General features: G+C 64.1%; 1 protein-coding gene across 4 annotated transcripts in view; it reads left to right on the top strand.

The window, feature by feature from the left end:
- The window catches only part of Septin9 (septin 9), a 144,251-nt gene that overhangs the window by 75,820 nt on the left and 44,478 nt on the right, over nucleotides 1–23,953 (top strand). For all 4 annotated transcript variants that reach the window (XM_026404735.2, XM_026404738.2, XM_026404737.2 and 1 more), the window contains one exon: nucleotides 1,372–2,010. In XM_026404735.2, the coding sequence (XP_026260520.2) occupies nucleotides 1,372–2,010 (639 nt within the window). The remainder of the gene's footprint in view (nucleotides 1–1,371; nucleotides 2,011–23,953) is intronic.

The following is a 23,953-nucleotide window of genomic DNA, read 5'->3' on the forward strand; positions in this document are numbered from 1 at the left end:
CCCCTGTTCCTGCAGGGCAGAGATGGCTATTAGCACCTGTCACTACCTGGTCACACCTGCCACTCAGCTGACATCTCCCTGTCGGGCCTCAGGACAAGTGAGGGAGGGATGCCCAGGGCTAACGGTCCTCATGTGAGTGTCGTGTCTGGGAAGCTGGAAGGCTCCATGGTCAGGCTTCAGAGCCGGGGCCGCCTCTGCCTCCCACCTCCCTGCCACCCGCTCCCTGCCCCCTGGCCCCTGCCTCTCCAGCACCCACCAGCCCCTGGTCTTCCGAAGGAGGTGCTGGCCCTGCAGACACAGGAACTCTTCTTGCCGAGCTGTCGCTGAGTGCCGGGACCGGCTGTCGGCCCTTTTCCCTGTGGGGAGGGGAGGAGGCTGTGGGGTCCCGTGAAGTCCTGGGCTCTGGGGGCTGGGGGCAGAGGAGGGTGGGGAGAGGCTGGGTCGCTCGGGGAAGGAGCTGGGGAGGGCTCCTGCCACGTGGGCCTCTCCCTGCTGGCCGTAACCAGGCAGCTGGTTCTCATTTGGTGGGAGGCTGCAGGGTGGGGGAGGGCGGCTTTGCAGGCACCACCCGCTGCCTCAAGGCAGCGGACCCGGTGGAGGGGGCCGGAGAGCTGGGTGCTGGGCTTCAGGGTGGGGTCAGTGGTCCGCGTCCCTCGGGGCCAGACATACAGGATGGAGAACGTGTGGGGGAGGGAGAGGACTGAGGAGCTGGCCAGCGTGGACCCGGCTGGGGAACTGGACAAGCAAGGGGGAGACAGGGCTGACCAGCAGCCTGGCTCTGCCACTTGCTCTCCACGCCATCGGCCCGTGGCGGAGGTGCCTCCTGCCTCGGTTTCCCTGTCTGTGTCAGGGGGAGAATGTTCTCTCCGTCACGGGTTGTCGGGGGCCCTAGGTGTGCCTGGGCCGGTGAGCCCAGTGCTGTGTAGAAGTTGCGGCGTCCACCGTTGTCCACGGGGTCTTTGTGTCCTGTCCTGATTCGGATCCGTTGTGGTTGCAGTTTGTTCCCGGGGGACGCGTCCTCCTCTGGCCGCGGGAGTGTTTGCTGGTGGTGTCTGAGTGCCTGCTGTGGGGGGGCGAGGGGGAGCCAGAAAGCCACACCTAGAAGAAGTCCAGGCCCCCGCGAGCCGGAACATTCCGTAGATGGGCCCCCAAGCCGTGGCCTTGGCGGGGCAGTGTCCACCCTGCTCCATTGTCTTTGTCCCCAGAACTCTTGATTGCTGGTGCCCTGGGAGACCTCTGGGAGGGGCCTGTCCTTTCTCTTAGTCCCCTGTGGTCCAGCCACCTTACCTTCTTGGACGCTTCCTTAGCCCAAAGCACACCCTTGCCTCGCGTCCCCTGCGGCCACTCACCACGTCCCCCTCTGTCTTTCAGCCTTGAAGAGGTCCTTCGAGGTCGAGGAGGTCGAGCCACCCAACTCCACCCCGCCCCGGCGGGTCCAGACGCCCCTGCTCCGTGCCACTGTGGCCAGCTCCACCCAGAAGTTCCAGGACCTGGGTGTGAAGAACTCAGAGCCCTCCGCCCGCCATGTAGACCCCCTGGGCCAGCGCTCGCCCAAGCCCGCCCTGCGGAGGGTGGAGCTCGCGGGGTCCAAGGTGCCTGAACCTGTGTCCCGACGCACGGAGCTCTCCATCGACATCTCGTCCAAGCAGGTGGAGAGCGCGGCCACCCCTGGGCCGGCCCGGTTCGGGCTCAAGAGGGCCGAGGCGCTGGGCCACAAGACCCCAGACCCGACCCCTCGGAGGACGGAGATCACCATCGTCAAGCCCCCGGAGCCAGCCCACCGCAGGATGGAGGCCCCTGCCTCCAAGACCCCCGAGGTGCCTGCCAGCCCTGCCGTCGACGCAGCCCCCAAGAGGGTGGAGATCCAGGTGCCCAAGCCGGCCGAGGCTCCTGCCTGTCCCCTCCCACCCCAGACCCTGGAGAATTCAGAGCCTGCCCTGACGTCCCAGCTGCAGAGCAGGCTGGAGCCCAAGCCCCCGCTGGCCGAGGCCCTGCCCAGGAGCCCGGAGGGTGAGTATCTGGGGCTGGGTCCTCCAGCCTGTGCAGGAGGGGAGGGGCGTGACGTGGGGTCACTGGGGGAGCCGCTCACGTGGGGGAGACGCTCTGTGGAGATGGAGGAGCTGGACACGCCGGGCAGCGTCCCAGCGCTCGGGCGGTGCCTGGCTCCCTGACCCCTGGGACCGCCCCAAGATGCGTGAGGTCTTGGATCTGGAAACAGTCCGTGGGTTGCCAGGGAACCCCCTCGTGGGTCCCCATGGGCTGTGGCAGGACTCTGCGCCGTGATCCTGGGGGCCGGAGGTTTGGAGAAGAGTGGTTAGCGCTGGACGGGGTCGGGTGGAGAGCCGCAGGTGGGCCTGCAGCCCCTGGCTGCTGGGGAGGTCCTGCCAACAGGGACCACAGGGCCTGGAAGTGCCCAGTGGGGAGGCAGGCTCCCTTGTCCTCCTGGGCTTGCTGGGGAGGCCCTCTCCTGCTGACTCTGTGCCTGGCCTCCCTCCCTCCCCCTCCTCCTCTGGGGAGGGATGGCCGTGGCCAGCAGCCAGGAGAGCAAGCACCTTGGCCACTGCCTGCTGGGGAAATGGCCCAGGCCCCTGGGCAGAGTCCCTGGGCCCAGGGGGCTGTGGTACCTGCACCCACCTTCATCTGGGGGTGCTCTCTCTGTGGTCCTCTCAGAGCAGCCACGGGGAGGCGGGCCAGGCCTGGGGGGGCGTGCTGGGGCCGGGGGCACTGTGGTCCTCAGAAGTGTGCCTGTCCCAACCCGGCCCTTCCCGGGCTCCCAGTGAGAAGCGCCCGTGAAGGGGTGCTGGGTCATGGGCCCCTCAAAGCTGAGTGTGGGGCGCAGGACTCGGAACTCGCCCGTGTCCCATGCTGTTCTGTGGTTAGACAACCCGAACGGGCTGCCGGGGTCACAGGCGTGAGCCAGCACCTGGCTTTTCGTAATTTTTAACTGTGGTGAACACAGCAGCGTAAAACCGACTGTTTCAGCTGCTTTTAGGCTGTTGTCCCGGCTTCTCCATAATTTTACATCTCTGTCTCCTTCAAACCACTCCCAACCCCTCTCTGCTCCCCGAGGCCCTCCTGTCTGTCTCAGGAGTTGGGTAGCCCACAGGGCCGTGTCTCTCTGGAAGTGCATCTCACCGTACTGGTCTTTTTGTGGCTGGCTTATTTCACTCAGTATGATGTCCTTGAGGGTCACCGGGTCACCATCTCCTTCCTTTTCAGGGCTGAATACTACTCCGTGTGTGTATATGCTGCATTTTGTTCTGCTTCCCGGGGCCTCTGGGTAATGCTGCTGTGAGCCTGGGTGCCCTGCAGCTCTTTCAGTACCTGCTTTTGGTTCTCCTTGGTTTTCCTTCTGGAATGAGGCCCTCCCGGGGTCAGGTGGGGAAGGATGTGCAGGCCACACCCTTGCCACTTGCCCTTGCACACGCTCCTTTAGCTCAGCAGGCCTGGGGTCCTGGGGCTCTGCGTTTCCGACCGTGCCTGGGCTGCCCTGAGTTGTGAGGCTGTGGCGACCTTTGAAGGTTCCTCCAGCCCGGGGTGTGAGTCTGTCTCTCTAAACTTGACCCTGCAGAGTCCTCCCCACCCCCTCCATCCACCCGGCCGGACGTCCAGGGCTGCCCCGGGTGGGCAGGGTGGTGGGGCTGTGTCCCCCACCCCCAGTCTCCTTTGGTCCACGTCCTGGTTGGCTGTGCCACCGTGTGCACCCGCTCCTGGGAAGAGGTGTTCACGCTCCGCTGAGTCAGACAGGATGTGGTGGGGAGGCAGCAGGCCGCCCAGATCCTGCGACAGCTGGTGCTGGGCGCACCAGGAGGGGTCCTGGCTCTGCAGCTTCCGCTCAGGGTGGCACTGCCAAGGAAGTGCCCCGGGGTGCCAGTCTTCCCCGGCACAGACAGCTCAGCCCCGCTGTAAACAGAGACTGTGCCAGGCGCTGGGGCCCAGGGGGCACAGGGGCAGTCCTGTGGCCTCTGCCCCCCGAAGCTGGCCAAGCCGCAGGAAGGGTGGTGGGTGGACGGGGGCTGAGGGCAGAGCGGGGGGCCTGCCTGGGAGGGCGGGAGGGAAAGGCCCCTTGGTGGGGCCTGGGGGCTGCACAGAGCCCCGGGGAGTAGTTGCTCTCACGGCTTCCCAGATGCCCCGGCCACTGAGGGCCCGGCCTGGGAGCCCAGCTCCTGTGGGGAGGGCCACGGCCTGTGCTCCTGTGTCCTGTGCTCCTGTGTCCTGTGCTCCTGTGTCCTGTGCTCCTGTGTCCTGTGCTCCTCTGTCCGCGTGGAGCAAGGGCAGGAGACAGGGAGGGCAGAGCCTTCCTGAGGGAGCCGTGTTCCTGAAATCCCTGGCCCCCCTCAAGGTCCCCTCACCTGTTCACAGCCTGACCTGTGCCTCTGGACACAGACTGGCCCTCTCTCCCGTCTGTCCTGTAGACCCAGCTCGCTGTCCCCTTCCACCTCATGGGGGACCAGGTTGGGAGAGACCAGAGTCCCCTGCAGACTCACACCAAGCTGCCCCCTGAGCCCGAGGGCCAGCTGGGTGGTGGGAGGAAGGACCTGGAGGGAGCGAGCTCCTTAGGCACTCAGCCCCTGGCCGCTGCCTCCAGGGTGGGGTCTCCAGGGCCCAGCTGCTTCCAGACCCAGGCCCCGAAGGGCACAGCAGTGAGGTCCACTCCCACCTGGGGCTCGCGCTCCAGCTTTTCTCTGGTCTCCTCACTGTTCCTCACAACCACAGGCCCTGCCCCCTGGGCCCCGCCCCCATCACTGCTTTGTGGAAGTCCTGTGTGTCCCTGTGACTCCTGCGTGTCCCTGCGACTCCTGCGTGTCCCTGCGACTCCTCTGTGTCCCTGCGACTCCTCTGTGTCCCTGCGACTCCTGCGTGTCCCTGTGACTCCTGCGTGTCCCTGCGACTCCTGCGTGTCCCTGCAACTCCTGCGTGTCCCTGCGACTCCTGCGTGTCCCTGTGACTCCTGCGTGTCCCTGCGACTCCTGTGTGTCCCTGCGACTCCTGCACGTCCCTGCGTGTCCCTGCGACTCCTGCGTGTCCCTGCGACTCCTGCGTGTCCCTGTGACTCCTGCGTGTCCCTGCGACTCCTCTGTGTCCCTGCGACTCCTCTGTGTCCCTGCGACTCCTGCGTGTCCCTGTGACTCCTGCGTGTCCCTGCGACTCCTGCGTGTCCCTGCAACTCCTGCGTGTCCCTGCGACTCCTGCGTGTCCCTGTGACTCCTGCGTGTCCCTGCGACTCCTGTGTGTCCCTGCGACTCCTGCACGTCCCTGCGTGTCCCTGCGACTCCTGCGTGTCCCTGCGACTCCTGCGTGTCCCTGTGACTCCTCTGTGTCCCTGCGACTCCTCTGTGTCCCTGTGACTCCTGCGTGTCCCTGCGACTCCTGCGTGTCCCTGCGACTCCTGCGTGTCCCTGCGACTCCTCTGTGTCCCTGCGACTCCTGTGTGTCCCTGTGTGTCCCTGTGACTCCTGCGTGTCCCTGTGACTCCTGTGTGTCCCTGCGACTCCTGCGTGTCCCTGTGACTCCTGCGTGTCCCTGTGACTCCTGTGTGTCCCTGTGACTCCTGCGCGTCCCTGCGACTCCTGCGCGTCCCTGCGACTCCTGTGTGTCCCTGCGACTCCTGCGTGTCCCTGCGACTCCTCTGTGTCCCTGCGACTCCTGTGTGTCCCTGTGTGTCCCTGTGACTCCTGCGTGTCCCTGCGACTCCTGTGTGTCCCTGCGACTCCTGCGTGTCCCTGTGACTCCTGTGTGTCCCTGTGACTCCTGCGCGTCCCTGCGACTCCTGCGCGTCCCTGCGACTCCTCTGTGTCCCTGCGACTCCTTAGCATCCTCTGTCCATTTTGCTCTTTCTCCTGTGAAATACCTGATATCTGGCTTGGGATCTAAGCTCTTTGGGTATGAACCTTCTTTTCTCGGCTGGATGTGTTTTTTCAATGGAAAAGTGTTTTTTCAGGTTATAAAAAGTAACCGCTCTCCTTCCTTAGAACGCAGAGATCACAGGCAGCAGAGGGAAGCCCCTCAGCCGGGCGGGCGTGCGTGCTCTTGAGCATTTTCCTGGACGCTCTTCAGGATCCTTCCTGCCCCCAGGGGCCTCTAGGTCCCTGGAAGGTGGGCTGTTGCCTTTGGTTTGGGAGAATCCCACCAGACGGCTGGTGAGGGACTTGGCCCCGCAGGTGCTCCACTGACCGTGTGGGAGTGGCCCACGCAGTGGCCCACGGGTGCCGACATGAGCTGGCTTTTCGTGGCTCTTGCAGGTGGCGCAGGGACCCTACGGATCTCTCGGGGACCCAGGACTGGGCAGATGCTTTTCCTGCCGACTTCGCCTGGGGTACCTGCTTGCCGGCCCGGGGTACCTGCTTGCCGGCCGGCTGGGGTCTCCCGGGTGCTGGGGTCTCCCGGGTGCTGGGGCAGGTGGTCGCGGAGGACTCGCAGGGCTTGCTGCAGGTTTTGAGCGCGTGACGCGGGGTGGTCCTGGAAGGGTGGGCTTTCAGGGGCTGCAGTGGGCTGGGGGTGGTGAAGAGGAGCTCGAGGAGCGCGGGCAGCTGAGGGCAGCGGCCGCCTTGCTCCTCCCGGCCCAGGGCTGTCGAGGCCTGAGCTTGTGCTGCGCTGGACTCTGTGTTTCCCGAGTCTGGCCCTGGCCCTGTCCCTTGGCCCCTGCTTGCTGTCCTCTCTCAGAAGGGACTTCATCCTTTTCAGGGTCATCCCTGGTCCATCTGTCTGTGGGTAGGGCTGGGCTGTCGGGCTGCTGGCTGGGTCCCTCCCGGGCCAGGCTCCCGGGCTCCCTGCGGCCTTATAAGGTGCGCTCCCTGCGCGACTGTGATGGTGCCTTCTCTGGGCTGAGTTCCTGGGTGCGTCCGGCTCCACCCAGGAACCCTGAGCTCCTACCCTCCAGGCCTCTGTTTTTGAAGCTGTCAGTGAGGAGGGTGTGGATGGTGGGCCCCAGGCCAGGCCGAGAGCGGCGTGGGCTCCGCTGCCAGTGGGTGGCCCTGCTGGTGCCAGGGGCTGCGTGTGAGGGAGGCCAGGGGTGGGCAGGCGTGGCCCTGTGACTCCAAACCTTGGGGAACAGCATGGGTGCGGCTGCAGGAGGGGCACTCAGGTCCCCGCTGAGGGACGTGGGGATGTCCTCACCAGGCCTGTGTGCAGGGCGGGGGGCCGAGGGGGCTGCAGGACAGTGAGGTGCTGAGTGGGCTCACCAGCAGAGGGTTCCCTGGGACCACCGGAGGGGACTGGGGGGTCTGAGGAGTGGAGTCACCAGCCAGGGGACGTGGACTGTGTACCTGGCCCCGCCTGGGAGGACTCAGGGTGCCCAGCACTGCGTGGGGTCAGAGAGCGAAGTGGGGAGAGGGTGGCCCCAGGACTTAGGGAGGAAGTGTCCCTGCCTCAGAGCCCCTTTGCAGTCCCCTGAATTTGTAGGACGCCACATTCTGCGGGGTGCCCTGTGGGCCATCCCTGGCCTGGGCAGTCCCCGGCACCGGCCAGAGACACAGCCTGTGTCCAGGAGGGGCATCCTGCTGGACTCTTACCGGGAAGACAGCCCTCTGCTCCGAGCCCCTCCAGTTTTCCTGACCCGCCCCAGGGGCACCGACACCCCATGACCCTGTGACGGGCCTTCCCTCCCCTGCTCCGAGGCCCGCCTCCTGAGCTGCCTGGTCTGCAGGGGAAGCCCTGACCTGGGGGACAGGGAGACCTGTGGGGGACGGGCCAGGCCAGGTGGGTCTCCAGGGTGGGGACAGCGAGGACAGAGCCTGTCTCTGTGGTTTAGGACAAAGAGCCCCTCCCCTGGCTGGCCGGTGGCCCAGCTGTCCGCCAAGCCCCGTGTGCGCGGGAGGGGAGCCAGGCCGCCCAGGGAATGCGCCAGGCAGCTGCAGAAAGCCTTAAATAGAGCCGCGCAGCTGCAGGGCGGGTGGGGCAAGGAGGCTGCGCCCCTCTGCCTCTGTGGGCCCGGCCCTGACCACCCAGCCTAGGCCCCAGGCACATGGCCCTGGGTGAGGCCTGTCCCGGGTGCAGGAAGGCGGAGCAGCTGTCAGAGGAGCCGTGCCACAGCCGCGTCCGCGGCCTCCAGACCCGGGACAGCTGCTGGGACCCAGGGTTTGCACGGAGGGGCGGCTGTCGGGCCTCGAGCCAGCCGGGCAGCCGCACTCGTGCACAGAGGCACATCCCGCCCTGGGGAGCCTGCAGACTCCCCGCCTTGCACCCCAAAGTGTGGGCAGGCCCTGACCAGACCCTGGGTTCCAGCGGGCGGGCCTGGGAGGATGGCTGCACCCACACTGGCTGGACAGCCGTGTCCCCCTGGCCTCCTGTCTTAGGGCTGCAGGAGGCTCTTCCCAGGCCAGGCCCCGCTTCCTCTCTGGGGCTCCCGGGGGTGACTAGGTGACCTCCCCAGCCCGGGCTCCTGCAGCCTGGGATGTGGCTGAGAGGCCAAGCAGCAGGGCCCACGGCTGGGCCTTCCCGGGCTCAGAGGAGATGGTGGGGTCCCTGCCCACCCTGCTGGGGTTCACCTCTGCAGCCCAGGGACTCGGAGGAACCCAGTATGGAGATCCCTGCTCTTACCCAGTGCTGTCCAGAGAGGGAAGGTGACTGGTCCACGGTCACACAGCCTCTTTCCCCTGGCTTGAGCTGGATTCCAGTGGCCTCTGATGGAAACCCTCCTCCACTGCGTCTGTCCCCATCTGCCACTTGGAACCGACGTGGCTCTGGTCACGACCGGTTCCACTCCCTGCTTCCAAATGGCCCAGAGGCTCCAGTTCAGAAGCGCAGTGCATGTGGCCACCCCGGGGCCTTGGCCCCTGTCTGGGGAAGGGCCGCGGCTGTGGACGTGCACTTTGCCCTGTTCTGCTGGGCTCCCTCTCCTGCCCTGCCCTGGGCCTGAGGATGTGTGCTGTGGCCCGTCTCCCCGCGGTCAAGGTGACAATTCCTCTTGCCTGGTGTCACCAGAAGTGGTGACTTGGTAGACTGCTTCCGGCCCCCGGGAACAAGCCCCTAGGTGAAGACCAGGTGTGACCGGGCAAAGGGCAGCGCTGTCCAAAGTCCCCGTGCAGCGCCTTCTGGTGTGGCCCCTTCGGTAGCTGCGGCCCCAGGGTCTGCACGGCCAGCTGCTCTGCCCCGTCCTGCGGGAGCTGCTCTCACGCTCCTCCTTTCTTCTTCCTTCCAGAAGGCGCTGCCTGGCCACGGTAGGTAGCAAAGTGCCCACCTGAGTAGGAGGAGAGGGAACCCAGCCTCTCCTCGCCCGTCCCCGAGGTGGCCGCTGTTGACAGCGCGTCGTGCCGTTGTCCCTCAGGATTTCCCCATGTGCTGTCAGGACTCGGTCAAAACGTCTGTGTCCTGGGCCGCGGTGGGCGCGACGGGGCCGGGGTGGGCTGGCAGGGCCGGGTGGGCTCGGGGGTAGAGCAGTTTCTAGCAGGAGCAAGACGCCGGCTCCACCCAGCCCTGCAGAGGGAGGAAGGGGACGGAAGCCCTGGTGCCTCCTAAGGACACTAGGGTGACTCTGTTCCTGGCTTCTCTTCCTCCTGCGGGTGGCGCAGGGCCTCACGCAGGCGGGCGGCAGTGGGTTCCTCTTGGCCGCCGCGTCCAGGCTGTCGCAGGCCCCTGGTTTCTGTCCAGCTGGTCGCAGTGAAGGAGGCCCTGAGAGCAGCCCTGAGCGTCCACGCTGGCCTTTGTGCCCTGTGACTGCCATCAGTCCCCAGGAGGGGTGTGGCATTCAGGGCTGTGTGCGTCTTAGATTCTGATCCAGCTTCCAAACTGTCCCTAAAGTGGTCACAGCCCTTTTAGTGATGACGGCAAGACCCCGAGCCCTCGCGGGTGGTGGGGTAGAAGCGCTCCCACGGGCGTCTTATGGGGGCCCACATCACCCAGCTTTGGAGGAGGCCACTTGTGGAGGCGGGGCTTGTGTTGGCACCTTCTGGAGGCTCACCTTCTGGAGGCCCACCTTCTGGAGGCTCTCCTTCTGGAGGCCCACCTTCTGGAGGCCCACCTTCTGGAAGCTCACTGTCTGGAGGCCCACCTTCTGGAGGCCCACCTTCTGGAGGCCCACCTTCTGGAGGCTCACCTTCTGGAGGGTCTGTCACCTGGCTGTCTTGGTCACCTTGAGGTGGAGCCCAAGGGCTTGCATCCTGCCTCGGGAAGCACAGCCTGCAAGGCCCCAGGGTTCCCTTCGGGGGCCCCAGACTCCCTCAAGACCTCCGCTCCCCGGGGACCCAGCCTTTCACCTGGGCTTTATGCAAACTGGAGCCGCCCGTCTTATTTATTTATTTATTTATAGAGAGAATTTTTGATATTTATTTTTAGTTTTCGGTGGACACAACATCTTTGTTGGTATGTGGTGCTGAGGATCGAACCCGGGCCGCACGCATGCCAGGCGAGTGCGCTACCGCTTGAGCCACATCCCCAGCCCTGGAGCCGTCCGTCTTGAGTGAGAGAAGTTACCTTTATAGGTCCCTCTGCTACCCTTTCAGTCTGGGGTCCGTCTTGCTGATTTCTTTGAAGACCCCTTTGTCATAGCTGGTACAATTGTCTTTCCTTAGTTGTTAATTTTTTTCTATTTTTTATGGTCACTAGGGAATGAACTTGGGGTGCTCTGCTGCTGAGCTGCACCCCCAGCCCTTTCTGTGTCTGAGACAGGGCCTCTCTAAGTTCCCAGGCCAGCCTCAGCCTTTCGATCCTCCTGCCTCGGCCTCCCCAGTCATTGGGATTACCGGCATGCACCGCTGCATCCCACTCCTAGTTGTGGACTTTGTCGTTGATGGTGTGTTCTCCCAAACAGAATTTTAAGGCTCATGTAGTCAGATTCCTCCGGTTACTTTTAGCTTTGGAATTTGTGTCTTCCTGCATTCCACAATCACAGCAAAGAACCTCACCCGCATTTTCTTCTAGTGCTTCTGTGGTGTGATTTCCATGTATTGAAGTCATTACTCCATTGGAAGTGATTCCGGCTGAAGCAGCGCCCCAGGCGTCCCTCAGTGAGCGTGCCCCGCAGCGTGGGGTGTGCTATTTTTATCATCTCTAGTGTCAGTGACTGCTGGCTGAGCCGAGCAGTTGGATGGGCTCCTTCACCCCCCCCCCCCCCCCCCCCCCCCCCCGTGCTGGAACCTCTTCACAGTGACACAATCATCTCCTCCATGGAACTTGTAAAGAATCCACCAGTGAAACCATCTGAGCTGGAGACTTCTGCCGGCATCTAGTACTTTAAAAACTCAGAGCTGTGAGTTGGGGGTATTCCTCCTCCTCCTCCTCCTCCAAGTGTATTTATTTCCCTAGAAAATCACCTCTTGGCATTCAGAGGTCCCTGGGCCACTAGCTGTAGCACAGTCAGCAAGGACGGCACCAGAGGGGACAGTCCCTGCCGCCACGTGTGTGCCCAGCAGCTCCCCGGAGCCTGGTGCTGTGGCAGAGGGGCACACAGAGACCGGCCGGGCCACACACGCGGGCAGTGTGACGTGTGCGGAGAGGGACGCGTCCAGGGGACCCTGCACCCGGAGGAGAGAGCGCCCGTGCTCACTGCTGCAGCCCCAGAGGAGCTGGTGACCAGGGAGCTGGGCCTTGAGGGGGCACAGGGTCCAGGCAGGAGAAGCCTGTCAGGCCTCAGGAGTCACGAGAGGTCTGGGGTCGCGGAAGGTTCCAGAAAGTGGGTCATGAGGCTCATTTCACACCACGACCAGGGCACACATACCTGTAGGAGTGTGTGTGGTGTGTGGTGTGTATGAGTGTGTGTGTGTGTGGTGTGTGGGGTGTGTGTGTGGGGGGGGAGTGTGTGTCTGTATATGTGGCATGTGTGTGGTGTATGTGTGTCTGAATTGTAGTGTGTGTATGTGTGCGGTGTGTGTGTGCGCGGTGTGTGTGTGTGGTGTGGTGTGGGGTATGTGTGTGTGTCTGTGGTGTGGGGTGTGTCTGTAGCATGTGTGTGGTGTGTGTGTCTGTGTGGTGTGGGGTGGGATGTGTGTGTCTGGTGTGGGGTGGGGTGTGTGTGTCTGTGGCATGTGTGTGTGTCTGTGTGGTGTGTGTGTGTCTGTGGTGTGGGGTGGGGTGTGTGTGTCTGTGGTGTGGGGTGGTGTGTGTGTGTCTGTGGCATGTGTGTGTGTCTGTGTGGTGTGTGTGTGTGTGTGGTGTGGGGTGGGGTGTGTGTGTGTGTGGTGTGGGGTGGGGTGTGTGTGTCTGTGGTGTGTGTGTGTCTGTGTGGTGTGTGTGTCTGTGTGGTGTGGGGTGGTGTGTGTGTGTGGTGTGGGGTGGTGTGTGTGTGTGGTGTGGGGTGGGGTGTGTGTGTCTGGTGTGGTGTGGGGTGGTGTGTGTGTGTGGTGTGGGGTGGTGTGTGTGTGTCTGTGGCATGTGTGTGTGTCTGTGTGGTGTGTGTGTGTCTGTGGTGTGGGGTGGGGTGTGTGTGTCTGTGGTGTGGGGTGGGGTGTGTGTGTCTGTGGTGTCTGTGTGTCTGTGGTGTGTGTGTGTCTGTGTGGTGTGTGTGTCTGTGTGGTGTGGGGTGGTGTGTGTGTCTGGTGTGGGGTGGGGTGTGTGTGTGTGTGGTGTGGGGTGGTGTGTGTGTGTGGTGTGGGGTGGTGTGTGTGTGTCTGTGGCATGTGTGTGTGTCTGTGTGGTGTGTGTGTGTCTGTGGTGTGGGGTGGGGTGTGTGTGTCTGTGGTGTGGGGTGGGGTGTGTGTGTCTGTGGTGTGGGGTGGGGTGTGTGTGTCTGTGGTGTGTGTGTGTCTGTGGTGTGTGTGTGTCTGTGGTGTGGGGTGGTGTGCGTGTATGGTGTGGGGTGGGGTGTGTGTGTGGTGTGGGGTGGGGTGTGTGTGTCTGTGTGGTGTGGTGTGGGGTGTGTGTGTCTGTGGGGTGGGGTGGTGTGTGTGTGTGTCTGTGGGGTGGGGTGGTGTGTGTGTGTGTCTGTGGTGTGGGGTGGGGTGTGTGTGTCTGTGGTGTGTGTGTGTCTGTGGTGTGGGGTGGTGTGCGTGTGTGGTGTGGGGTGGGGTGTGTGTGTGGTGTGGGGTGTGTGTGTGGTGTGGGGTGGGGTGGTGTGCGTGTGTGGTGTGGGGTGTGTGTGTGGTATGGGGTGGTGTGCGTGTGTGGTGTGGGGTGTGTGTGTCTGTGGGGTGGGGTGTGTGTGTCTGTGTGGTGTGGTGTGAGGTGTGTGTGTCTGTGGTGTGGGGTGGGGTGTGTGTGTGAGTTTGTGTGGTGTGGTGCACCAGGAAGCACACCTGTGATCCCAGTGAATAGGAAGACGGAGGCTGCAGGATCTCAAGTTCAAGGCCGGCCTCAGCAACTTACTGGGGATGTGGCTCGGTGGTAAAATGCCCCTGGATTAAATCCCCAGTACCCCCCACCCCCCAAAAAAAATAAAAACAGAGAAGAAAAAGAAAGAAACCCCTTCCCTTTAGCGCTTCCCCAGCCCTAAGCAGTGGCTGACATCTGGCGTTCCTTAGGATGGCGCCCTGCACTGGGTGGCTTGGTGGACTTGGTGTGACATCTTCAAGGTTCATCCTGGTAGCATCTGTTGGTGCTCCACTCTTTTTCATGGCTGAATGATATTCCAGTATGGGTGGATCACTTTTGGGGTCTCTGCACTCACAAGGTGACAGATGCAGGGCTATTGCTACTGTTTGGCTTTTATGAATATTTTCTGTTTAGAGGAAAAAGTGCTGTTGGTGGGATGTTGTTCCTTGGACCCGCTGTGGGATGTGCTGGGCTAGCAGATGGGATGCGTAGCTGGTCCCTAGGTGCTTGAAGCCAGATCCCATGCAACCTCCGGGGTGGAGCTGCGGTGTCTGTGTGTGTGGTGTGTATGGTGTGTCTGTGGTGTAAGCCAGGCCTGAGCAGATCTGCTAAAAGGCCTGTGTCAGGAGTGTGTGCTTATTTGCTCACTGCTTGTTGGTTAAGTAAATCCAAAGGAGAAGATGCACCCATCTTGAAAATTGTCTCCAGAGCCCAAGAGCCGCTAAACAGAGCCTCCCAGGGGAGTCGGCGTGCGTTGGAACGCAGGGGACCTTGGGACGCTGGGTCCACAGTATCACACGGCCGACTCCTGTCCACCCGTGGCCTCTGCCCTTGCACTGGGCTCTTATGATTTGAAGACTTGTCTAGTTTTCCAAGGATCATATGCTGAACTATCTTTTGTGATTTGTGGGGGCAGCAAACATTGGAAACGTTGTATTAATCTTGTGACAGGTTCCCAGACGTCACAGTGGAATCTTCACCGTGTAGGGCAGGGGTTGCTGTCCCACTGCAGAAGTGTCCAACGAACTTATCAATGACAACATTTTCCCTTTTGACCTTGAATTTATTGTTGATTTCCAGTTCTTTGCATTGCTCTCCAGACTTTGAAATGACCGCCTTCCAACGCGAGTCTGGTGTTCCCTTATCGAAAGGCTCGGTCGGGGGCTGCGCCATGTTCTCACCCGCACCCATGAAGCAAATGCCAGGAGAACTTGTGGAACTTTGATCATGTCATCCAACGTGTGACGGAGGCAGGATCCCTGTCTCCGCCCTGTCCCTGTGGCTGGGCCCGGGTGGAGCCCCACTGGGGAAGGCATGTGTCAGGATGTAGGTTGCACTTCTCTCTGATCTGGGATCCTTGTTGGGATTGGTGACGTGAGATTCAAATACTAAAAAGATACGGAAGGTTAACAAAGAAAAGTCACACGAGAGCTGCTGCATGGAAGGCATGTTGGGGGCTCTGGGGAGTCCGCCGCGGACAGTGTCCCCAGGGAGCTCCGTGCTTACCTGGGGTGTGGGGTGGAGGGTGGCAGGAGGGCTGCAGATGAAACCGGAGAAGCAGCTGGACAGGGCGCTCCCGTGGTGCCAGGCGTGGTGCCAGGCTGGAGGCTTGAGGTCACTGAGAGGGCACCTGGAGGTCACTGAGAGAAGGTGAGGACAGGGCCAGTGAGGGTGAGTGAGCGAGGCCGTCCCCCCGAGCAGAGTTTAAGGGGGTCCCAAGTATTTCAAAGCTTCATTTTCGGCGGTGCTGGGGATGGAGCCCACGGCCGATCTAGCCGGGCGCCGGTCCGCACCTCCCCAGGCGCCGACCCCGCCCCTCCCAGGCCCCGCCCTCCCAGGCCCCGCCCCTCTCAGGCCCTGCCCCTCTCAGGCCCCGCCCCTCTCGGGCCCCGCCCCTCTCAGGCCCCGCCCCTCCCCGGGCGCATGCTCCGCTCTCCGCGCAGCTCGTTCACACGATGCTTCTTGAAGACCCGCCTTATGCCCAGACCCCGTTTGGTGAGCAGAGGTGAGAATTTTAAGGAAAGGCAGACCCCGTCCCCCTGGGAACAGCTGCTGCCGGGCCTGGTCAGGGGCCATCCCCTGCTCCGTCCAGGAGTGCAGGTGACAACCCTGGCTGCCCGAGCTTTGCCCGCTGCTGCGTTTCCCTGCACCCTGGGTGTCTGGGGCTGGTGGCACCTAGGGAACAGGTCAGCAGAGGCCTTGGGTCTGGGCGGGCCTTGTCCCTTGGGTCGCCAGGAAGGCAGCCCTGACAAGGGCTTTGCTCCCTCTTTGGCCATGGCCCTCGGCCAACAGAACTTGCAGCTGACCTGCCCTGTGCGCCTGGTGGGTCCTTTCCTTGCCCCCATCCAAGCCTCCAGATGCTCCCCCAAAGCCACCTTCCCCCGGGAGCTCCCTGGGCTGGCCGAAGGGCCCTTTTGGGATCACTGTGCAGGCGGTCATTTGAGACTCGTGTGGCCCTGCTCCCAGGTTGGACTGAAACCCAGTCTTGGGCGAGTCTGGTCTGAGCTGAGGGATAGAAAGGGGTGAAGGTGGCCGCTACCTGGGGGCCACGGCGGGAGGCTCCCGCGGCTGCTTGGTGGGAAGGGCTGGAGGGAGCTTGCTTTCCGGGTCATCTGTCCTCTCGGTTTTGATGTTCCTGGGCCCTGGCTGGGCAGGGATAGGAGCCCCCCAGGTTCCCGAGGAGGCTGCTGCTTTCACAGAAGGCCGTGGGGGGCCATGGGGGCCCTGGGGGGCCGTGGGGTCTGCTGGGTTTCTCGTGTCCCTCCCCAGGGAGGGTCACACGTGTAGACCCAGCCTCCTGCTCCCGCAGAATGGGCTTCTCCCCGGGCCTGGGGGTGGGGGTGCTGGCCGGCGTGTCTGTCTCTTCACGCGCGTGGACTGGGACCAGCTAGAGGGCAGCATCCACTGCGCTGGTGACCTAGCAGTGCTTGATCCTAGACGGACCCTGCCTGCTTGCCCCGGGGCTGGACAGGACAGTGGGCACTGGACAGCCCAGGAGGAAGGGGATTACTCTCAGAGCCTGTCCCTGTGGACTAATCTCAGGCCTCCCCAGGCCTGGGCTCTGCCCAGTGCTTGTGCGATGCCCGATAGAGAGGGAGTGCCAGTCTGCCGCCATGGCTGGGCTGGGCTGGGCTGGGCTGCGGAGGCCCAGGCAGGGCAGCCCCACTCTCCCACTGACCACCTGGGCTTCAGGCCCAAGTCATGTCAGCAGGCTGGTGTCACTGGGCCAGGTGGACCTGTGGGCTGGGTGCAGTGGCTTTCTGGGGTGGGGAGAGGATGGGGAGGGTGTGGTGGAGGAGGAGCCAGGCCCCTGGTGGGGGAGGAGGGTGGCCCGTCCCTCCCCTCTCTGTTCCCTGGTCCCTTCCTCGGCCTGTGTGCTGGCTTGGCAGGCTTCTCCCTGATGGGGGCACCCCCTTGCCTAGAGACCCTCGTACCCTCTACAGCCACCTGTCCCTGTAGCTCTGGGGCAGTGGGGCCCATCCTGTGTCTCCGAGGAGGGTGAGTGGCCATTGGTCAGACTGCAGGGCGACCTGGAGTCCATACCTCGCTTTGCCCAATGGCTTCCTCTGGTGACTCACTCGGTCAAGGGGCTTTCTGCTCAGGCAAGAAGCCCTGGCCAGTGGGTCTGAAGCCCAGTCACCATGGCTAAGTCTTTGCCTATTCAGCCAAGGGCGGCCGGGGCCCTCTGGCCACGGGACCTGCCCACATTAAACACTGTGCCCACAAGCCTCGGGGGACAGTTCATCCCACTATAGGTGACTGTGTCCCAACACGGGGTCTGGGGGCCCACCAGCCGCCTCCTTCCGTCTCCCTCGCAGCAGCAGCAGCTGGCCCGGGACCTTCCTGGTCTCTGGGCTCAGGAACTGGGTGACTTCCCAGGGTTCTGGGTCGGGCCTTTCGGGCCTCATCTCAGGGGGTGGAGAAAGGCAGCAAGTGACCATCCTAATGCCGTCAGCTTCCCCGTCCTGCCTGGACTCCAGGGTAGGCGGCCAGGGCCCAGAGACCTTCAGCCACTTGCCCAACGCCCCACAGCACTTAGTGTGGAGAGCTGGGCGCTGGGGAGCCTGGCAGGTGGGCAGTGGTGGGGGCAGAGTCCTCTGCCATTGCTGACCCCCCCCAGGGGGAGGGCCAGCCCTATGACTGCAGGGCCCTGTGTCTGTGTCCTTCCCCTGCAAGGTGCCCCGAGAGGGCGAAGTGCCCGTTAGGAAGGAGGGACCACGTGGTCCTGCTGCTCCTAGCTGAGCAGGCACAGGTGGGAAGCCCAAGAGCAGCGCCGCCCGCTGCCCCGCCAGGCTCGTCCTCCAGGACCAGGGCTGACCTCTGCTGGAGGCCCCGGCAGGATGGCTAGGCCGGCATGAGGGGGCTGGGGGCTCGTCCTCCTCAGTTGAGGGGGAGTCCAGATGGACTCTTCTGGCCCCTTGACCTCTAGGCTGGCTCTGGGAACAGCAGAGACCCTGGGCTGTCATGTCCGCCCTCTCCTCCGTGTCCCCAGGGTGGGGGGGCATCTACTTGTCCTGGAGGGCCCTGGTGTGCAGGGACGGCTGCTGGACGGCTTGCCGAGCCGACTGGTCGTTCTCCTGGGAGCTGGGACCGACTCTTCCACCATCTGATTGGGCAGAGCCAGGTGCCAAGGAGTGGGATGGGGTCCGGGAGCCCGTCTGCCCCAAGTGCCAGGGTGTGGACCGCGAGTGGCCAGCGATGGCCCCAGGGGTTGACAGCTCCTGGCTCCTCTCACCCTGTCCTGGGCGCTTCCTGGTGCCAGCCCTGGGCTCTGCTCTGAATGTCCCTGGCCTGGACAGCAGGGTCCTGAGCTGCCCCTGAGGCTCCAGCCTGGCTGCAGGTGGAGGAGCAGGTGGGTTTCTGGCCGTCAGGGCCCCGGGGCTGGGCTGGGCTGGTGGCCGGAACAGGGGGATCTGGTGTGGCTTCCTGGGAGGCAGCGTGGCCCAGGGCAGGAGGGGCCGTGGCCCTGTCCCCTCCTTTCTGGCTCCAGAGCTGGGTCAGGCCTCCGGAGCTCTGGCTGGGGACTGAGGCCGAGGACACTGGGTGACAGTGGCCGGAAAGACGGAAATCCATTTCCCCTCACCACCAGGCCCACCCTGACCAGGGAGCCGGGCCAGCGGCCACCCGAGGCTGGGGAAGCTGGGACCACCAGGCGGACAGGGGCGAGGTGCCCTGAGCTGCCTCCTGTGGGCTGGGTCCCCCACCCCTGGGCCTCCCCCTCCTGACTGCACAGAGTCGTCCTCTCCCTTCAGGCCACCCCCTCCCGTCCCTGCTGTGGGGGGACGGTTCCAGGCCAGTTGGCCTCCACGGCTTGTTTCTGAGCAGCAGTGAGAGGAAGGGGGAGTGAGAAGGAGGACTGCCCAGAGAGCGAGGCCAGGGGAAGGGCAGGGGAGATCTGGGAAGTCCACACACGTGCTCTGGGAGCAGGTGCCAGCTATGAAGTCATCTGGAGGTGGCCGCCGGCCCCGGGCCCTGCCTGGGCGCCTGCCCCTGGCTTCTCTACTTGGGGAGTGGAGCGATTTTGTTTCCATTTTAGGGACAGCTCCCGGCGGTGATTCATTAATCCTAAGTGACCCCCCCTTACTGCTGACACACTCCAGCGCTGGGCTCCAGACCTGGGGAAACAGTCACTGCTCTTCTCCTAGAGAAGAACGTGTGGAGGCCCAGAGAGGCTGAGCAACTGGCCCCAGGCCACACAGCTACATCAGGAGACTCTAGCTTTGAATACAGGGCTGTCTGACTCCAAGCTCTGGCTCCATGGTAATGAGATTTGTGGTTCTGAGTCACAGGGACAACTTCTGTCAGCCTCTCTGCCCACAGGATGCTCCGTCAGACCCTACAGATACTTGTGCGGTCCTTCTGGTTGGGCAGGGAAGGGCTTTGGGAGGAGATGGTGGTGACAGGGAGCAGTCACCCCGTTTGGGCCCAACAACTTGACCTTCAAGATGCCCCTCAAGGGTAGTGTGAGGCTGGTCACCGAGCTGTGGACCCCGGTCTGTGTCTGCTTGTGAGGACACTGGGCCCCAGCAGGCCCGTCAGGGCGGGATCACAGAGCAGTGCTGTTCTGTGACTCCGTGATGTCTACTGTGTGGCAGGTCACTTTGTGACTCAGTGGCTTTGCTATAAAATGGGTTGAGCAGCGTCCATCCTCCTCCAAGGGTTTTGGGAGAACCAAGTGCGAGATTCTGCCGTGGTTTGCTGGGTCCCTCTGAGCCGGGTGCCCAGGGCAGGTGCTGGCCCAGCACAGGAGGGGTTGGGGACCCCAGAGCTGGGAACCCAGTTCCCTGTCCCCTCGGGACCTGAGGTTCCCACCAGTGGCAAGGGCCACCAGGACCCACGCAGGATTGGAGGGCTAGTCCCTGCCACCCACGGTGGGCACCAGGCCAAAGCTACACCCCAGGCTGTTCTTGGCACCCCGTCCCCCCGCTGAGTCCCACTGACCCGTACCACATGACCCAGCCATGGGAAGGTGGCCCAGCCATGGGAGGTGGCCCAGCGGTGGGAGGTCGTGGGCCGGAGCTGTGCAGGGAGTGCTCACAGGGAAGGCCAGCTGAGCAGGGTGCTGGCCGGTCGCCGGAGCCCTGGACCTCTGCTTGGCAGGCTGGACTTTGGGGGTGGTGCTGGGGCCTCCTGCTGCAGCCCAGACCCCGGCCCTCACCTGTGGACTCAGAGGACCCATCAGGGGTGTGGCCATGTCCCCAGGGTGGCTGCTCCCCGGGAGCGCCACTCTGGGGACATGGCCACACCTCTTCCTGTCCCTGTGCCAGCCAAGGGGACCTGTCTCTGGTGCCCACCGGGGGGATGCTGCCCGTCCAGGGAAGGGCCTGAGCCCTGGCCCCGGGGTCTGTGCTCGCCTCCATTGCTCCTCAGTGTCCCCTCCCCTGAGGGACGTGGAGCGTGCTTGTGGAGGCTGAGGGGGAAAGTCCTTCCCTGCCTGCTTAGGCTCTGTGCAGGGCAGAGCCAGTGCTGCCCGAGCCTCAGGGCCGGTCTCAGGGCCGGTCTCAGGGCCGGTCTCAGGGCGGCTGGGGACCCCACCTCCTGGAGCCACAGGGACCTCCCGGGGAGGGTCAGCGTCCCTGTGCTGAGGTGGGAAGTCACAGCTGGAGGGCTCTGCCTGCGGACAGGCCACCTAAGGGGTCAGGACGGCTAGAGGTCTGGGCGTGGGGAGCAGGGGACCTCCAAGGCCGCCCTGAGGCCCGGCCGACCCCTGATTCACACGAGGCCTCCTGCATCTCCCAGCCAGGCTGGCCCGCAGCCCCTGCCCAGCCCATAGACCCCGGCCCAGCCCACGGCCCCCTGCCCAGCCCGCAGCCCCTGCCCAGATCGCAGCCCCCTGCCCAGCCCATAGCCCCCTGCCCAGATCGCAGCCCCCTGCCCAGCCCACAGCCCCTGCCCACCCAGCTGCAGCTGCCCAGTCCACAGCCCCCTGCCCAGCCCGCAGCCCCTGCCCGCCCAGCTGCAGCTGCGGTACTGGAGCGCTCTGCCCCGCCCTCCCTGTCCCTGTCTGCAAGTTTGCCGTCCCTCCAGAAATGACCCCCTGCCCTGCAGCCTGCCTACCCTCCACGGTGCCCCCCAGGAGCTCTCCTGCACATGGTAGTGTGCAGTGGCGCCCCCTGGAGGTGTGCGGTGGTGGCACACGGCACGCTGGCAGCTTCCCGTCACACATCTTCTGCTCTGGTCGGGGTGGCCGCTCCTGGCACCCACTGTCACTGGTGTCCAGCCCCCTGGCCGGGCTGCTTCAGGGACCCAGGTTTGGGTCGCAGGCGCTCAGTGAATGCCTGTGGGCAGTGTGGGGCAGGGCCGGCTCCGGGGCAGCCTCGGGGAGGGTCGGGGAGACTTCCTGGCGGGAGCAGCAGGTCTGCATGTGGACAGTCAGATACAAGCAGGGGACACTGTCGTGACCTGGCCACAAGCCGCTGAGACTGCCGTCGGGGGGCGCTGAGGGCTGGTGCTGAGGGATGGCCGCAGCTGGCTACCTGTGCCTGCCTCTGGCCTGAGCTGCTGGGGGCGGCCTGGGCCTGGGCCACAGTGGGACTGGCGCCGTGGGCACGGGGCAGCGACTGGACCAACCCCACACTCAGACCAGGTCAGCGGGCGCCGTGGGGAGGCTGTTTCTAGGGTGCTGGTCCAGCGCAGGTGGACGGTGGGGCCAGGGGGCTGGCAGCCCCTGGGCGTTCCTGCTCTGCCCGCCTGTGGGGCCCAAGCCCTGCCGTCTGCTCAGTTCTGCTGGGACCCCACTGGTCCCCGTCGCTCCCTAGGCACTCAGTGCCCGGCTGCCATTGGAGCTGGCCCTGCCTGCCCAACCCGGCAGAGCACCCCGTCAGCTGGTGTCTGTGACTGGCACCCCAACCCAGGCACAAGTCACTGTAGAGTCTGTCATCGTTGCTGGCATCCTGACCCCACAGCTGCCATCTAACCAGCTTTCCCAGTGTGCTAGCCGTGAGCTCAGTCCCCTCCATACCTCGGTCATCCTCACAGCTACCAGGGGCACAGAGAGGTCGGGTTGCTGGCCCATAGTCACCCAGCAAGTACCGGGTTGTGCCAGAGTTCAGGCCAGGTCTCTGACTCCAGGGCCTTTGCAGAGCCTCCGGCAGGACACTGGCAAAGAAGCCAGGTGTCTCAGACAGAGTCCAGGGGGGGCTGGCAGCCTGCCAACACGGCCACTCTGATACAGGCCGACCTGGCTGCAGAGTGCCGGCCATGGGTGTGGTGCCCTCACTTGGGGAGACAGACAGTGGAGAGACGGGGCTCTGTGCCCTGTGTCTCCCCTGCCCACTTGCAAACTGGGTGACCTCGAGTGCCTTCTGGAACCTTCCAGCTTCCTCGTCTAGAACACAGAGCTAACAGTCCTCCCCCAAGCTGGACGGGGGCCCTCAGTGGAGATTCAGGGACAGTGGGCCTGTCGTGGGCTGGGCAGGGGTCAGTGGTACAGGACATCTGTGGCCATGCTGTCCTTCACGTGAGGACAGGCCCTGGAGCTGGCTCTGCGGGGATGGGTGACTGCAGGTGCCCATCCAGGAAGGGCAGAGTGACCGTGGGTGCCCATCCAGGCAGGGCAGCTTTTCCCTGAACGAGGCGCCCATTCCCGGCCACGGGTGGAGATTCCACAGCCGCCAGCCAGCTGGCGAGGCCGCCCTGTCCGGCCTGTCTTGGGGTGCTGGGGTGCCTCCCCTGCCTCCCGCCAGGCCCCGCTGGTTCTCTGCCCCTGTCCTCCTCTCCCCGAGCTGCGGCCAGCCAGGGGGGCCAGCAGAGGTCTCAGGAGTCCTTGGAGAGGACTCGGCAGGGCGCGTTTTCACAGATCTGTCCCTGGAGAGTCTCTGCTGCAGCCCAGTGGCTTCCTCTCTGCCTACGTTGTTCCTGGGGTGGTCATGGGGGTGGGAGCTGAGGGCTGGACACAAGCCCTGGCTGCACCGCGTGCTCCCCACAGCCAGCAGCCGATGCGTTGGGGCCGAGGAGGTGACCTCACTGCAGGGCCTTGTGGCCCCCAGCGCTGCCCGGGAAGAGCTGCAGCCCAGGCTCCCTGACGTCCTTCCCGGGGTCAGCGATGCCGGCCGGGCCGCTGGACCCGCCTCCTGGCCGGAGAACAATCACGCCTCCTCGTGGCAAAAAGAGTCTGATTAGGAAATGTGCATCGGGAATATCGAGTTCCACCTGAAACTCCCCGCGGACGCATCTGGGAGCTTCGTTTCTCCTACGTGGAGCTTAATGTGGCTTCAAAAAGGGATTCCTAAGGAGAGCGAGGTCGGTGCTTGTCCCTGCTGGGGACGGAGACCCCATCACTCTGTTTGCTCTCCACCTGTGCCCAAGGCCCAGCTGCTGTCGGGGGGACAGGGGGGGAAGGCCACCTCGAGGCTGGGAACAGGGGCGGTTTGTGCAGAGGCCGCAGCCCCAGCCTGGGGCGGTGGCAGGACCTGCCCCAGGGTTTCCCTTCCTGTCGCAGGGGGTGGTCTGTGCCCTGTGAGCGAGACCCCCGCCAGGGAGCTGCCCGGCCTCCACGCCTGGCCGGGACTTCCTGGCAGTGCGGCCCTGGACGAGCCTTCCCCTCCGCTAGGTGGGCTCATAGACCCCCGCAGAGACCGTGACGAGAAGTAGGGCCACGGGACCTGCCGTGGCTTGGCCTGGCACAGTGAGGGCCGGGCGTCCGCTGGCTCAGCCTGGCAAAGCGCCTGGTCGGTGGTACTGGGGACGGGCCAGGGATGCTTTGCCACCCAGCCACGTCCGCAGCCTCTGCCCTCACCTTTGAATCTTTGGGTTTCGAGACAGGTTTTGCTGCCCCGCCTGGGCCCACTTGGGTCCTCCTGCCTCAGTCTCCCAGGTGCTGGGTCAGAGGTGTCCACCGTGCCCAGCTCAGAAGCCCCTTCTGTTGTGTCCCCCCGTGTTCTTGTTGGCCACCTCTCTTGTCCTTTGTCCCAGGCCTGCATTCCTTCCTTCCTTCATTAATTCTGTGCTAGGCCTGGAGCTGAGGTTGAGGGTGCAGAGGCTGGTCACCTGCTGTGCCATCGCGCCATCCCCTGGGGACCCAGGGAGGCGCTGCTCATGGTCTGAGCCTGGCCACCCAGTTCCTGGGTGGTGGGGAGAGGAATGGGAGGGCCCCGTGGTCCTGGGAGGCCTGGGGAGCCGTGGGGAGGAGCTGGGAACCCAGCGTGGGTCCTTGTCACTCGCCACTCTGAGGACATTCTGGGATCTTGGGGCACCGACGGGGTGGGATGCTTTCTCTGGAAAGCCATCAGAGGGCGGCGGCTGTGGTTGTGGACAGAGTCACTGACTTGTG

This window comes from Urocitellus parryii, chromosome 7 (assembly GCF_045843805.1).
Source record: "Urocitellus parryii isolate mUroPar1 chromosome 7, mUroPar1.hap1, whole genome shotgun sequence".
NCBI lineage: Eukaryota > Metazoa > Chordata > Mammalia > Rodentia > Sciuridae > Urocitellus > Urocitellus parryii.